Source organism: Nerophis ophidion, linkage group LG07 (assembly GCF_033978795.1).
Source record: "Nerophis ophidion isolate RoL-2023_Sa linkage group LG07, RoL_Noph_v1.0, whole genome shotgun sequence".
In the NCBI taxonomy this organism is placed as follows: domain Eukaryota; kingdom Metazoa; phylum Chordata; class Actinopteri; order Syngnathiformes; family Syngnathidae; genus Nerophis; species Nerophis ophidion.
The window spans coordinates 14,922,946-14,936,839 of record NC_084617.1 but is presented as its reverse complement, the minus strand read 5'-3'; the positions used below and the strand labels follow the sequence as shown (position 1 = coordinate 14,936,839).

General features: G+C 41.3%; 1 protein-coding gene across 1 annotated transcript; it reads right to left on the bottom strand.

Moving 5' to 3' along the window:
- Positions 1-12,979: 12,979 nt before the first annotated feature.
- Positions 12,980-13,570, bottom strand: rprml (reprimo-like). Its single transcript, XM_061904991.1, has one exon. The coding sequence runs from the start codon at positions 13,342-13,344 to the stop codon at positions 12,991-12,993; it is 354 nt and encodes a 117-aa protein (XP_061760975.1). The 5' UTR covers positions 13,345-13,570; the 3' UTR covers positions 12,980-12,990.
- Positions 13,571-13,894: the final 324 nt, after the last annotated feature.

Below are 13,894 nucleotides of genomic sequence, written 5' to 3'. Positions count from 1 at the left end.
TATGTCAGCAACTAAATTAGGAGCCTTTGTTTGCTTACTTGCTAATAAAAGACAAGTTGTCTTGTATGTTCACTGTTTCATTTAGGGATAAACTTGCAATAAAAAATATGTTTATGTACCATCATGGCAAAATGTTAAAATATAGTATCAAAATATTATGCTTTATTCGTCCAACATTGCATTTCCTGCCCAAACATTGTGCCCTCAAGGCTCAACATAGTAATTTGTGACAAAACATCCTGTTTTTTTTGGCACAATAATGCCTTTTTGTTGAATAATTCAGAAATGCTGCTGTTTTTGTGACAAAATATGTTTTCATTGCAAGATATAGCTTCTTCCCTTCAACACAGCATTTCTATCTACTAAAGCATGGGTGTCAAACTCAAGCCCACGGGCCAAAAATTGGCCTGCCGTGTAATTTAATTTGGCCCTTGAGGTAATATCAAATTAAGATTAGAGCTGGCCCGCCGGTATTATACAGCGGCGATGCCTCTGTAAAACTGCATTCACCGCTGATACTCATACTTGCCAACCCTCACGATTTTCCCGGGAGACTCCCAAAGTTCAGTACCCCTCCCGAAAATCTCCCGGGGCAACCATTCCTCCGAATTTCTCACGATTTCCACCCGGACTACAATACTGGGGGCGTGCCTCGTAGGCACTGCCTTTAGCGTCCTCTACAGCCTGTCGTCACGTCCGCTTTTCCTCCATACAAACAACGTGCCGGCCCAGTCACATAATATACAGTATGTGGCTTTAACACACACAAGTGAATGCAAACCATACTTGATCAACAGCCATAAGGGTCGCACTGAGGGTGCCCATATAAACAACTTTAACACGTTTACAAATATGCACCACACTGTGAAGCCACACCAAACAAGAATGACAAACACATTTTGGGAGAACATCCGCACCGTTGCACAACATAAACTCAACAGAAGAAATACCCAGAACCCCTTGCAGCACTAACTCTTCCAGGACGCTACAATATACACCCCCGCTACCACCAAACCCCGCTCCCCCCTACTATTTTTATTTAAATTTTATTTGATATGCCATTGATATTTTTTAATCATTATTATTATAATTTGAAACTTGATTTTGCATGTGACTATAACGTTATATAAGCCTTGCTTGTTTAATATTCAATGCAAAACTTATTTGGGTCCCTGTTAAAAGGTTAATTTCTTCAACATTGGCCCGCGGCTTTGATCAGTTTTAAATTTTGGCCTACTCTGTATTTGAGTTTGACACCCCTGTACTAAAGCATTTTAACCGCGAGACAGTGTTGTTGTGGCAAAATAAAGCATTTATTTAGATGAATGTGGTGATTTTGTGACAGAGCCGAGCCTTTTCGTGGCCAATGTAATTTTATAGAGAGCATTTGCAAGGCATTTTTGAGGCAAGTCGTATTGTTACTATGTGACGAAATACGGAATTTTCAAACCAAAGTGTGAAATAGTGCGTTTCTGTGATGAAACGTGATTTCACACGTGTCATGTTTTCGGCAACAAGTTCATACTATTAGACAGCTCCCCTGAGTTGTTCTCAGCCGCTAAAGTCTAATTATCGGCTGATCTTTTATTTATTCATGGGGTTTTTTTCAGCATAGCTGTGCTTGTGAGCATTTGCCGGTCTGATGCACGCCAGTGTGCGACGTGTGAATGCACGGGTGTGTTCGTAAGGACTCCGGCGGCCCGGCTCCTCTAGCATGTGATGAAATAATCATGAGAGCAGTGCTGGCACATGAGTGAACATAGTGTGGACAGAGTGTGGCTCCTTATGTCGTCTTTGTGTTTGGGTACACTCTCTTATAGTAACATTAGCGATGGAGTAGAAGTCAAATATTGTAATAGTTAAAAAAAAAACAAGGTGGGATGAAAGGTGAAGTGGTTTGAGTGTTGGACGCTCTTCAGAAGGGATCTGGCTAAGTGCTGGAAGTGCTGAGTTCAGCCTTTTCCCCTCAGCATCAATAAGTCAGCCTCCAAAGCTGCAAAACATGTCACTCACCTTCTTGTAGAGTCAACACCTTCATCGGATTTTAAAGGCTTACTGAAATGAGATGTTCTTATTTAAACGGGGATAGCAGGTCCATTCTATGTGTCATACTTGATCATTTCGCGATATTGCAATATTTTTTCTGAAAGGATTTAGTAGAGAACATCGACGATAAAGTTCGCAACGTTTGGTCGCTAATAAAAAAGCCTTGCCTTTACTGGTTGACTACCTGGTAACTGTGGCTTAAATAATAGCTATCATGAGTGCAAAAAGGTGTGAGACATGAGGGCAAGGGCGTGTCATGAGGACAAGGTAAAAACTAATGAGTTGCTATGGCAATTAAACAAAAAAGGAAGTGCAGGAACATGAACTGAATGTCCAAAAAACAAAACCAAACATGACCAAAACAAAACATGATCCCATAGACGTGACAGATGCATTTACAAGACACAAATTGCAAGAGTGGGGCAACGGAACACAATATTGTCTTCTAAAAATGCAACGTGGTGACGCCGAAACACAATATTTTGCCACAAAAAGACTGTTAATTTCTGTCACAAAACCAAAAAAACTATATTCTGCAAGGGAAGTGCAGGTGCTAATTCTTAGAATAAAATTGACAGATTTGGCCAAAAAGAAAGGAAATTTTCTGCTATAATGAAATTGGATAATAAAACAGACTCTAATTTTAAAGGCCTACTGAAATGAGATGTTCTTATTTAAACGGGGATAGCAGGTCCATTCTATGTGTCATACTTGATCATTTCGCGATATTGCCATATTTTTGTTGAAAGGATTTAGTACAGAACATCGACGATAAAGTTCGCAACTTTTGGTCGCTAATAAAAAAGCCTTGCCTGTACCGGAAGTAGCAGACAATGTGCGCGTGAGGTCACGGGTTGTGGAGCTCCTCACATCCTCATATTGTTTACAATCATGGCCACCAGCAGCAAGAGCGATTCGGACCGAGAAAGCGACGATTTCCCCATTAATTTGAGCGAGGATGAAAGATTTGTGGATAAGGAAAGTTAGAGTGAAGGACTAGAAGAAAAAAAAAAGAGAGGAAAGTGGGAGCGATTCAGATGTTATTAGACACATTTACTAGGATAATTCTGGAAAATCCCCTACCTGCTTATTGTGTTACTAGTGTTTTAGTGAGATTATATGGTACCTGAAAGTCGAAGGGGTGTGGCCAAGGGTGTGGTGACCGCCAGTGTCTCTGAGGGAAGCCACGTTTCTCGACGAGGAGAAGCGAAGGCAGCCGTTGGGGCCAGGCTGAGCTTTTTTCCCCCTTCTCCATGGTGGAAGCATCCCACGTTCGGGGGCGGCCGGTCGGAGGAGGCAAGAGATTCTGCAGCTGCCTCTTTGACAGGTGCACGAGGAACGGTAAGAGATTACGGTAAGAGCCGACTTATTACCACACATTTCTCATCTAAACCTGCCGTTTGACATGTGGTAGGGAACCATGTTTTCGCTTGACCGCTCTGTTCCATGGTAAAGCTTCACCGTCATCTTTCGGGCATGTAAACAAGGAAACAACGGCTGTGTTTGTGTTGCTAAAGGCAGCCGTAATACACCGCTTCCCACCTACATCTTTCTTCTTTGACATCTCCATTATTAATTGAACAAATCGCAAAAGATTCAGCAACACAGATGTCCAGAATACTGTGTAATTATGCGATTAAAGCAGACGACTTATAGCTGGGACAATCCGTGACGTCACGCACACTCGTCATCATACCGCGACATTTTTAACAGGATACTTTGCGCGAAATTTAAAATTGCAATTTTGTAAACTAAAAAGGCAGTTTTAGCATGTGTTGCAATGTTAATATTTCATCATTGATATATAAACTATCAGACTGTGTGGTCGGTAGTAGTGGGTTTCAGTAGGCCTTTAAACTTGGATTTGTCCTTGAAAACAGTAAATCCTCTCTGTCTGCAGATGTTTTTCCTTCCACAATATCATTCCTTTCTTCAACATATCCAAGTTGTTTCTCCCTTTTTTTTTTGGGGAGTGTGCTTGTGGGATTCCTAGCATGGTTTGTGTTTGTGTTGATCGCACTGTAGTGGTCGGAGTTGATGACCCTATATTCTTATGTACTGAGTGGGTGAGTGTTTGCTGAGCTCTTATATTAGTAAAGAAACGAGCACTTGGTTTTTTTTTGAGTGACAAAATGCCAAGAGAATTATCCGACTGGTCATTAAGCCCGAAAGCTCTGAATGCGTGCCGCCTGGGAGGGTTACCTTAGTTACCAGGGCAAAGGTCAGCAAAAAATTTTAATTAGATTTTTTTTCCAAATTCTATTTTTATTTTTTAGAATTCTTTTTATTTTTTATTTTTTACAATTTCCACATGTTTTACCAACATAAACTGTGTGTTTTTTTTTGTCTCAGTGAATATTTGAAATATAATAAATTATTAATTAAATGCAAAAGTGTTATGATCCGCTACGCCAGGGGTAGGGAACCTATGGCTCGAGAGCCAGATGTGACTCTTTTGATGATTGTATCCGGCTCTCAGTCATTACTTAACAGGATAAGTAATTTATAATCCCGCTGGTAATCGCAGTGTTAAAAATAGCGTTCAAAATATAAAACATTCTCATGCATTTTAATCCATTCATTCGTTTTCTACCGCACCTGTTCAAGAAGTCGCATTAATGGTAAGGAGTATTTTATTTATTATTGGTTAGCTCCAGAATAACAATGTTATTAAAACAAATGAGAGACTTATTATACTCTAAAAATGTTGGTCTTACTTAAAAATGAGTGTTAAAATAATATTAAATGGCTCACACGGAAATACATTTTAAAATATTTGGCTTTCATGGCTCTCTCAGCCAAAAAGGCTCCCGACCACTGCGCTATGCGGATCATATTCTGTTTGGGTTTTTCGGGTCACTTGTGTTTTTCTGTTAGTCCTGGACTCCGTTTAGTTCCTATTTATGCACCTCTGCGTTGGTTACCATAGCAACCTATTACTTTCACCTGCCGCTTGTGCTCCCGACGCACACCTGTTTGTAATCACTGACAATATTATTTAAGCCTGCCTTTGCCGTTCAGGCGGTCTGGCTTTATTTGTTTTTGCATCACTGCCACGTAGCTCAAGGTGACAAGACAAACTTAGACGTGGGCGGTATAGTTCGGTTGGTAAACCGGCCGTGCCAGCAACTTGAGGGTTGCAGGTTCGATCCCCACTTCCGCCATCCTAGTCAATGCTGTTGTGTCCGTGGGCAAGACACTTTACCCACCTGCTCCCAGTGACACCCACACTGGTTTAATTGTAACGTAGATATTGGGTTTCACTATGTAAAGCGCTTTGAGTCACTTGTGGAAAAAGCACTATATAAATATAATTCACTTCACAAAAAATATAATTAATTTGTCTCCTAGCCCCTGCTAGTTGTCACAGTCTGTGCGAAGTGTTAGCCTTAGCTTCCGGTGCGCTCGGCACCTCATCCAGTCGGTTTGTTTTCGGTTTTTGTACCAGTGTTGTTATTTTTACCATTAAATCCAGTCATTACCTGCAAGTCCTGTCCAGATTGTCCTTCGCATCCCTGGGAGAACAAAATCGCGCATCACAATGCCTCCTACATGTGACACAAAAGTATTTCACGTCTAGTATAATAATTTTGCAACAAAGGATGCCCCGAGCTGATGTTTGTATCCAAAATCGTTTCAATATCAGCAAAAAAGCAACAACAATTAGGCCTATATTGGATATATTGGGTTGCATCTGAACTAATTTTTTAGATCGGGGGCCACATGGAGAAAAATGTAGTCCCAAGTGGGCCGGACTGATAAAATCATGGCACGATAACTTAAAAATAACAACAACATCATATTTTTTTCTTTGTTTGGAAATAGAACAAGCACATTCTGAAGATGTACACATAATAATGTTGTTGGTTTTTTTTTACACTTACTTGTTGCGGTTAATAATATTCTATCTTAATTTGTTGTTATTTATACTTTCTGAATAAATTATGTGATAACGTTCAGTCAACAGTTGGTGTTAAATTTCAATCTATCTAGATTAAAAAAACAATATCAAAATCAAATTACAGTATGTTATTTACAGTATGTAGTTTGCTCATTTTCCTCGACTGATGCACTTACATCATGAGGTTTATTTTAGAATACAAACTAGTAGACCTAGACCAGGGGCCGGCAACCCAATATGTTGGAAGAGCCATATTGGACCAAAAATACAAAAACAAATCTGTCTGGAGCCGGGGGGAAAAAAAGCCATATTACATGCAGATAGTTTCATGAGATATAATTTGAATTATGAGGACTTAAATGGAACTAAATGAGCTCAAATATAGCTACAAATGAGGCATAGTAATGCAATATGTACATATAGCTAGCCTAAATAGCATGTTAGCATCGATTAGCTTGCAGTCATGCAGTGACCAAATATGTCTGATTAGCACACTCCACATAAGTCAATAACATCAACAAAACTCACCTTTGTGCATTCATGCACAACGTTATAAGTTTGGTGGACAAAATGAGACAGAAAAAGAAGTGGCATAAATCACTTCTTAGAAAGTCGGAGAAAGTTATACATGTAAACAAACTAGGGTGTGTTTAAGGACCGCCAAAATTAGTAGGACAGAACGGCGCTCGCCAAATACTCGAATCAGTGAGGCATGTTTACTACAAACAGTGTGCTTTATAACAATTAGGGAGGTTTGTGTCATGTTTGTCCTCCTACAGAAAGCAAATTAAAACAAAAAATGTTTTTTTCCCCCCTCACCATTTCCATTTTTCATATATTTTTGAAAAGCTCCAGAGAGCTACTACGGCGGCGCTAAAAAGCAGCATGCGGCTCCAGAGCCGCGGGTTGCCAACACCTGATCTACAAAGATACAAAGAATTGCTATTCCGACATCTAGTGGACACATTTAGAACAGCAGCTTCTTTCATTCGAAAATTTCGGCTCATTTTCATACTTCGCAAACTCATCCCGCGGGCCGGATAAAACCTGTTCGCGGGTCGTACAATTGCACCCCTGATATACATGCTGTCACGCTAGAAAAAGAGTTCCTCGGTGTTCGCTCTTACAATAACAATGTTGCTACAGTTTGGTTATTATACAGGTTACGGAACATAAATGAAGTGTTGTTGACGGCTTTTGAATGCTTGCTCTCATTGGCTGCATTGGGGACGGCGTGGCGGAGTTGGGAGAGTGGCTGTGCCAGCAACCTGAGGGTTCCTGGTTCAATCCCCACCTTCTACCATCCTAGTCACGTCCGCTGTGTCCTTGAGCAAGACACTTCACCCTTGCTCCTGATGGGTCCTGGTTAGCGCCTTGCACGGCAGCTCCCGCCATCAGTGTGTGAATGTGTGTGAATGGGTGAATGTGGAAATAGTGTCAAAGCGCTTTGAGTTCCTTAAAAAAAAAAAAGCTAGAAAAGCGCTATACAAGTACAACCCATTTACCATTGCTAGCCACCTTTAAACAAGCCGATTTTTATAAACATTTTTGTCTCTCATAATGATTGTGAACGATAGACAAAATTCCCAAAAAGTGCAGTTCCCTTTAACAGACAGCATAAGTTCATTCCAGACGGTTAATAATAAACAAGTTAGTGTTTTTCATACCGATACCATTGTTCTCTGTTTGACTAATTTGACTTGATTACACAGGGGCGGTATAGCTCGGTTGGTAGAGCGGCTGTGCCAGCAGCAACTTGAGGGTTGCAGGTTCAATCCCCGCTTCCGCCATCCTAGTGAAGTGTGAATTGTATTTATATAGCGCTTTTCTCTAGTGACTCAAAGCGCTTTACATAGTGAAACCCAATATCTAAGTTATATTCTTAAACCAGTGTGGGTGGCACTGGGAGCAGGTGGGTAAAGTGTCTTGCCCAAGGACACAACGGCAGTGACTAGGATGGCGGAAGCGGGAATCGAACTTGCAACCCTCAAGTTGCTGACACGGCCGCTCTTCCAACCGAGCTATACCACCCCATAGTCACTGCCGTTCTGTCTTTGGGCAAGACACTTTACCCACCTGCTCCCAGTGCCACCCACACTGGTTTAAATGTAAAAATTAGATATGTAAAGCGCTTTGAGTCACTAGAGAAAAAGCGCTATATAAATATAATACACCTTTTTTAACATTCAACGTTCTGAAATAATAAAAGTAAGTATGATCCCTGCTGATATCGTATCAGATCAATATCGGAAACAGTAACTGGTGGCCAAACTATATTATAAGAAGTTGTCCTGTTATCATTAATTTACGAATAAATATGTTGAAGACTGTATGCACCCGGTTATTGGTGGTCGCGTCCACAATGACAACAGCATTAGCAGCAACATGGTCTTTTACACACGGTTTTTGGACAGCAAAAAGCATTTCAGTCACATCACGCAAAAATTCCTTAACTTTAAAGGCCTACAGAAACCCACTACTACCGACCACACAGTCTGATAGTTTATATATCAATGATGAAATATTAACATTGCAACACATGCCAATACGGCCTTTTTAGTTTACTAAATTGCAATTTTAAATTTTGCGCGAAGTATCCTGTTGAAAACGTCGGCATGATGACGCGTGCGCGTGACGTCTCGGATTGTAGCGGACAATTTTTTTCCAGCCCGATCCCAGCTATAAGTTGTCTGCTTTAATCGCAGAATTACACAGTATTCTGGACATCTGTGTTGCTGAATCTTTTGCAATTTGTTCAATTAATAATTGAGACGTCAAAGAAGAAAGATGTAGGTGGGAAGTGGTGTATTGCGGCCACCTTTAGCAACACAAACACAGCCGGTGTTTCCTTGTTTACATTCCCGAAGGTGAAGCATTACTATGGAACCGAGCGGTCAAGCGAACATGGTTCTTTACCACACGTCAACCGGCAGGTTTCGGTGAGAAAATTGTGGTAATAAGTCGGCTCTTACCGTAGACATGAGCGGAGCTTGCGTCGTTCCTCGTGCACCTGTCAAAGAGGCCGCTGCGGACTCTCTTGCCTCCTCCGACTGGCCGCCCCCGAATGTGGGATGCTTCCACCGTAGAGGAGGGGGTAAAAAAGCTCAGCCCGGCCCCAACGGCTGCCTTCGCTTCGCCTCGTCGAGAAACGTGTCTTCCCTAAGAGACACTGGCGGTCACCACACCCCTCCGACTTTCAGGTACCATATAATCTCACTAAAACACTAGTAACACAATAAGCAGATAAGGGATTTTCCAGAATTATCCTAGTAAATGTGTCTAATAACATTAGTCCTTCACTCTAACTTTCCTCATCCACGAATCTTTCATCCTCGCTCAAATTAATGGGGAAATCGTTGCTTTCTCGGTCCGAATCACTCTCGCTGCTGGTGGCCATGATTGTAAACAATGTGAGGATGTGAGGAGCTCCACAACCCGTGACGTCACGCCCACATCGTCTGCTACTTCTGGTAAAGGCAAGGCTTTTTTATTAGCGACCAAAAATTGCGAACTTTATCGTCGAAGTTCTCTACTAAATCCTTTCAGCAAAAATATGGCAATATCGCAAAATGATCAAGTATGACACATAGAATGGACCTGCTATCCCCGTTTAAATAAGAACATCTCATTTCAGTAGGCCTTTAAAATTAGAGTCTGTTTTATTATCCAATTTCATTATAGCAGAGAATTGCCTTTCTTTTTGGCCAAATCTGTCAATTTTATTCTAAGAATTAGCACCTGCACTTCCCTTGCAGAATATAGTTTTTTTTTGGTTTTGTGACGGAAATTAACATTCTTTTTGTGGCAAAATATTGTGTTTCGGCGTCACCTGGTTGCATTTTTAGAAAACAATATTGTGTTCCGTTGCCTCACTCTTGCAATTTGTGTCTTGTAAATGCATCTGTCACGTCTATGGGATCATGTTTGGTTTTAGTCATGTTTGGTTTTGTTTTTTGGACATTCAGTTCTTGTTCCTGCACTTCCTTGTTTGTCTAATTGCCATAGCAACTCATTAGTTTTCACCTTGTCCTCATGACACGCCCCTGCCCTAATTTCTCATACCTGTTTGCACTCATGATAGCTATTATTTAAGCCACAGTTACCAGGTAGTCAGCCTGGCAACATCACCTCCTGCACCCATGATATCCATGCTGCTTCTCATTCCCTTGTCTAAGTCACAGTAAGTTTTTTGTTATTCATGCCACAGTGCAAATGTTTTGTTTCATGTTTATTGTTTATAGCCTTTGTGATAGTCTTTTATTTCCTTAGTCAGCTTTTGTTCCTGTTTTTAGTTAGTGTTTAAAATAAAGAAAAGTCTTTACCTTCAATCAATCAATCAATCAATGTTTATTTATATAGCCCCAAATCACAAATGTCTCAAAGGACTGCACAAATCATTACGACTACAACATCCTCGGAAGAACCCACAAAAGGGCAAGGAAAACTCACACCCAGTGGGCAGGGAGAATTCGCATCCAGTGGGACGCCAGTGACAATGCTGACTATGAGAAACCTTGGAGAGGACCTCAGATGTGGGCAACCCCCCCCCCCTCTAGGGGACCGAAAGCAATGGATGTCGAGCGGGTCTAACATGATACTGTGAAAGTTCAATCCATAGTGGCTCCAACACAGCCGCGAGAGTTCAGTTCAAGCGGATCCAAGACAGCAGCGAGAGTCCTGTCCACAGGAAACGATCTCAAGCGGATCAGCAGCGTAGAGGTGTCCCCAACCGATACAGGCGAGCGGTCCATCCTGGGTCCCGACGAGCGGTCCATCCTGGGTCTCGACTCTGGACAGCCAGTACTTCATCCATGGTCATCGGACCGGACCCCCTCCACAAGGGAGGGGGGGACATAGGAGAAAGAAAAGAAGCGGCAGATCAACTGGTCTAAAAAGGAGGTCTATTTAAAGGCTAGAGTATACAGATGAGTTTTAAGGTGAGACTTAAATGCTTCTACTGAGGTAGCATCTCGAACTGTTACCGGGAGGGCCGTTTCCACTCCATTCGCTTTACACCTCGGGAAAACAACCCTAGTCCAAGTTTGACAGCATCATTGTGGCACATCATTACGTTTTGTGACAAAACATTGTGAAATCATGGTTTATTGTAGCATTTAATGATTTTGTCTTATCATGGCAAAGCAAAACGTTGTTAGTATGCGATATTCAATGTTATTGCATTCAGTGTACAGTTGTGCATTTTTATGGGGAAAGAAAGTGTAGTTTTATTTCAGAAAATAGCGTTTTGTGACATGATATGGTCTTTTGCAGCTAAATATTTCATTTTCTTTGCGCATTAGTTTTTTTTTATATTTGAGGAACAATTTTAAATATTCTTCAATGTTCATCTTATTGAATTTGTTTTATTTACCCAGTGTGTAACAACTCAATTGAACTCATCTCCAGTTTCTCTAGTTTTTAGTACAAATGGTTTAAACAGGCAAGCAATAACAGTATAGACATTTAGAAATTAATCGAGATCGAATGACATGAAAAATGTATCATCAAGTTTTTTATTGCGCCCTGCAGCCCAGCCATTGGTGTTACAATGTGCAATCAAAATTTGGACGCTTCAGAGAGTGTGTGGCACACTTGCTAGCTGTATTGAGTATTGGTCTTCTGCTGGACTAAAATGTCTTATATCACCTGCAAATACAATTAATAGTTAGCAAGTATTTTTTTCCAAATGAACAGCACAAAGGAATATTATATTATTAAGGCCATTATTAGACTTACTTTATTGTCATTCAAATTTGAAGTTTGCAGTACAGATAAGAACTAAGTTGTGTTGCATTAGCTCAGGGGTTCTCAAATGGGGGTACGCGTACCCCTGGGGGTGTTTGAAGGTATGCCAAGGGGTATGTGAGATTTTTTTCAAATATTCTAAAAATAGCAACAATTCAAAAATCCTTTATAAATATATTTATTGAACAATACTTCAACAAAATATGAATGTAAGTCAGTAAACTGTGAAAAGAAATGCAATATTCAATGTTGACAGCTAGATTTTTTTTGTGGACATGTTCCATAAATATTGATGTTAAAGATTTCTTTTTTTTTGTGAAGAAATGTTTAGAATTAAGTTCATGAATCCAGATGGATCTCTATTACAATCCCCAAAGAGGGCACTTTAAGTTGATGATTGCTTCTATGTGTAGAAATCTTTATAATTGAATCACATGTTTATTTTTCAACAAATTTTTGTTATTTTTATATCTTTTTTCCAAATAGTTCAGGAAAGACCACTACAAATGAGCAATATTTTGCACTGTTATACAATTTAATAAATCAGAAACTGATGACATAGTGCTGTATTTTACTTCTTTATCTCTTTTTTTTCAACCAAAAATGCTTTGCTCTGATTAGGGGGTACTTGAATTAAAACAAATTTCACAGGCAGTACATCACTGGAAAAAAGGTTGAGAACCACTGCATTAGCTCGTATTTACAGAAAAACAATGTTGCATTTACCAAATACGGTGCATAATATTGCCTTTACAAAATAAACATTTTTAGTTAATGAATCCATTAGACAGAGTTGATTGTGCTCTTTGTTTTTTCTTTTCAATCGTTGCTCTTTTGGTACAAAAAAGACTTCATGCAGCATTTATGAACTGTTTTTTTTTTTTGTCCTCAAAGTGCAAAACAGATTCCAGGAATGACTTGTTAACACACCAAGCAGCCGGCATGCCAAACAGGAGCCATAAAGAGCGCGCCTGTGCTCAAAACGTCCATTATAATACATTTACATAAAGTACAAACGTGAGGTAACATCTTGTAAACATTTTTTTGTTCAAGTTGGCTTTTTTTTTTTTTTTAAATTTCACCCCCAAACATTTGGAGTCACGCGTAAACGTATTGGCTCCTTTTACGCACAAGTTTTACGCACAAACTTTAGAGTCTTGGAAAGGAAGGAAGCGTGATCTTGTTGCATATCTGAATCCTCATTTGGGGGCTAACTTGGAGAAATTGCTCATAAATTCATGCAAATGCAGACCCCCTCACCCCCTCTCCCAAACCCCTCCAGCCCGAACTCGGATCCACTAGCTGAGCCCGATCATGCCGGTCTCCACGTCCTTGGAGGACCGGCGCTCCTTCACCAAGAAGTTGATCATGCTCTCGGATTTGATCATCAGGTTGCAGCCCAGGAAGAAGACCCCGAAGACCACCGTGAGCGACAGCACGCACAGCACAGCGATCTGCACCACTCGCATCACCAGCAGCTTGCGCTCCTCCTGCAGAAGCACCAGCGAGCCGCCGCTGCCGTCCGCCGTCACCGCCAGCTCGCTGCCGTTGCCGGAGAAGGTGGCCACGGTCCCCGCCAGGGTGGCCGCTAGAGTCCGGCTCCCGTTGAGAAGCGCGCCCTGCGTCGCGTCCAGGATGGATGAGGCGTTCATGGCGAATCCACACGAAAGATGACAGGAAAAGCCGTCGAACCTGGCGTCATGTGACCGCTGCCTCGGACAGAGTTTGGGGGAGAATGAGACGAGAAGCTCCTGGGGGGGTTTCTGCAACTCTTTAGAGGTTGTGCGCTCCGGTGCGCAAAAACCACATGGGTGCGCGGGAACACCAAACAAGCAAGTGGCAAAAAAGAGAAAAAAAAAGTAGGGCTTGTTTCTGCGAGTCTTCTTAAAGAGCGTGCAAGGTGTAATAAGAGACTGTGCGTGTACATGCTCCCCCACCCCCACCCCACCCCACGCACCAGCAGCCTCCTTTTGTGCAAAGTCTCTGGTGCGTTTTAAAGGCCTACTGAAACCCACTACTACCCACCACGCAGTCTGATAGTTTATATACCAATGATGAAATATTAACATTGCAACACATGCCAATACGGCCTTTTTAGTTTACTAAATTGCAATTTTAAATTTCCCGCCAAGTGTCGTGTTGAAAACATCGCATGCGTTTGACGTCACCGGTTGTAGCGGACATTATTTTCCAGCCCGATCC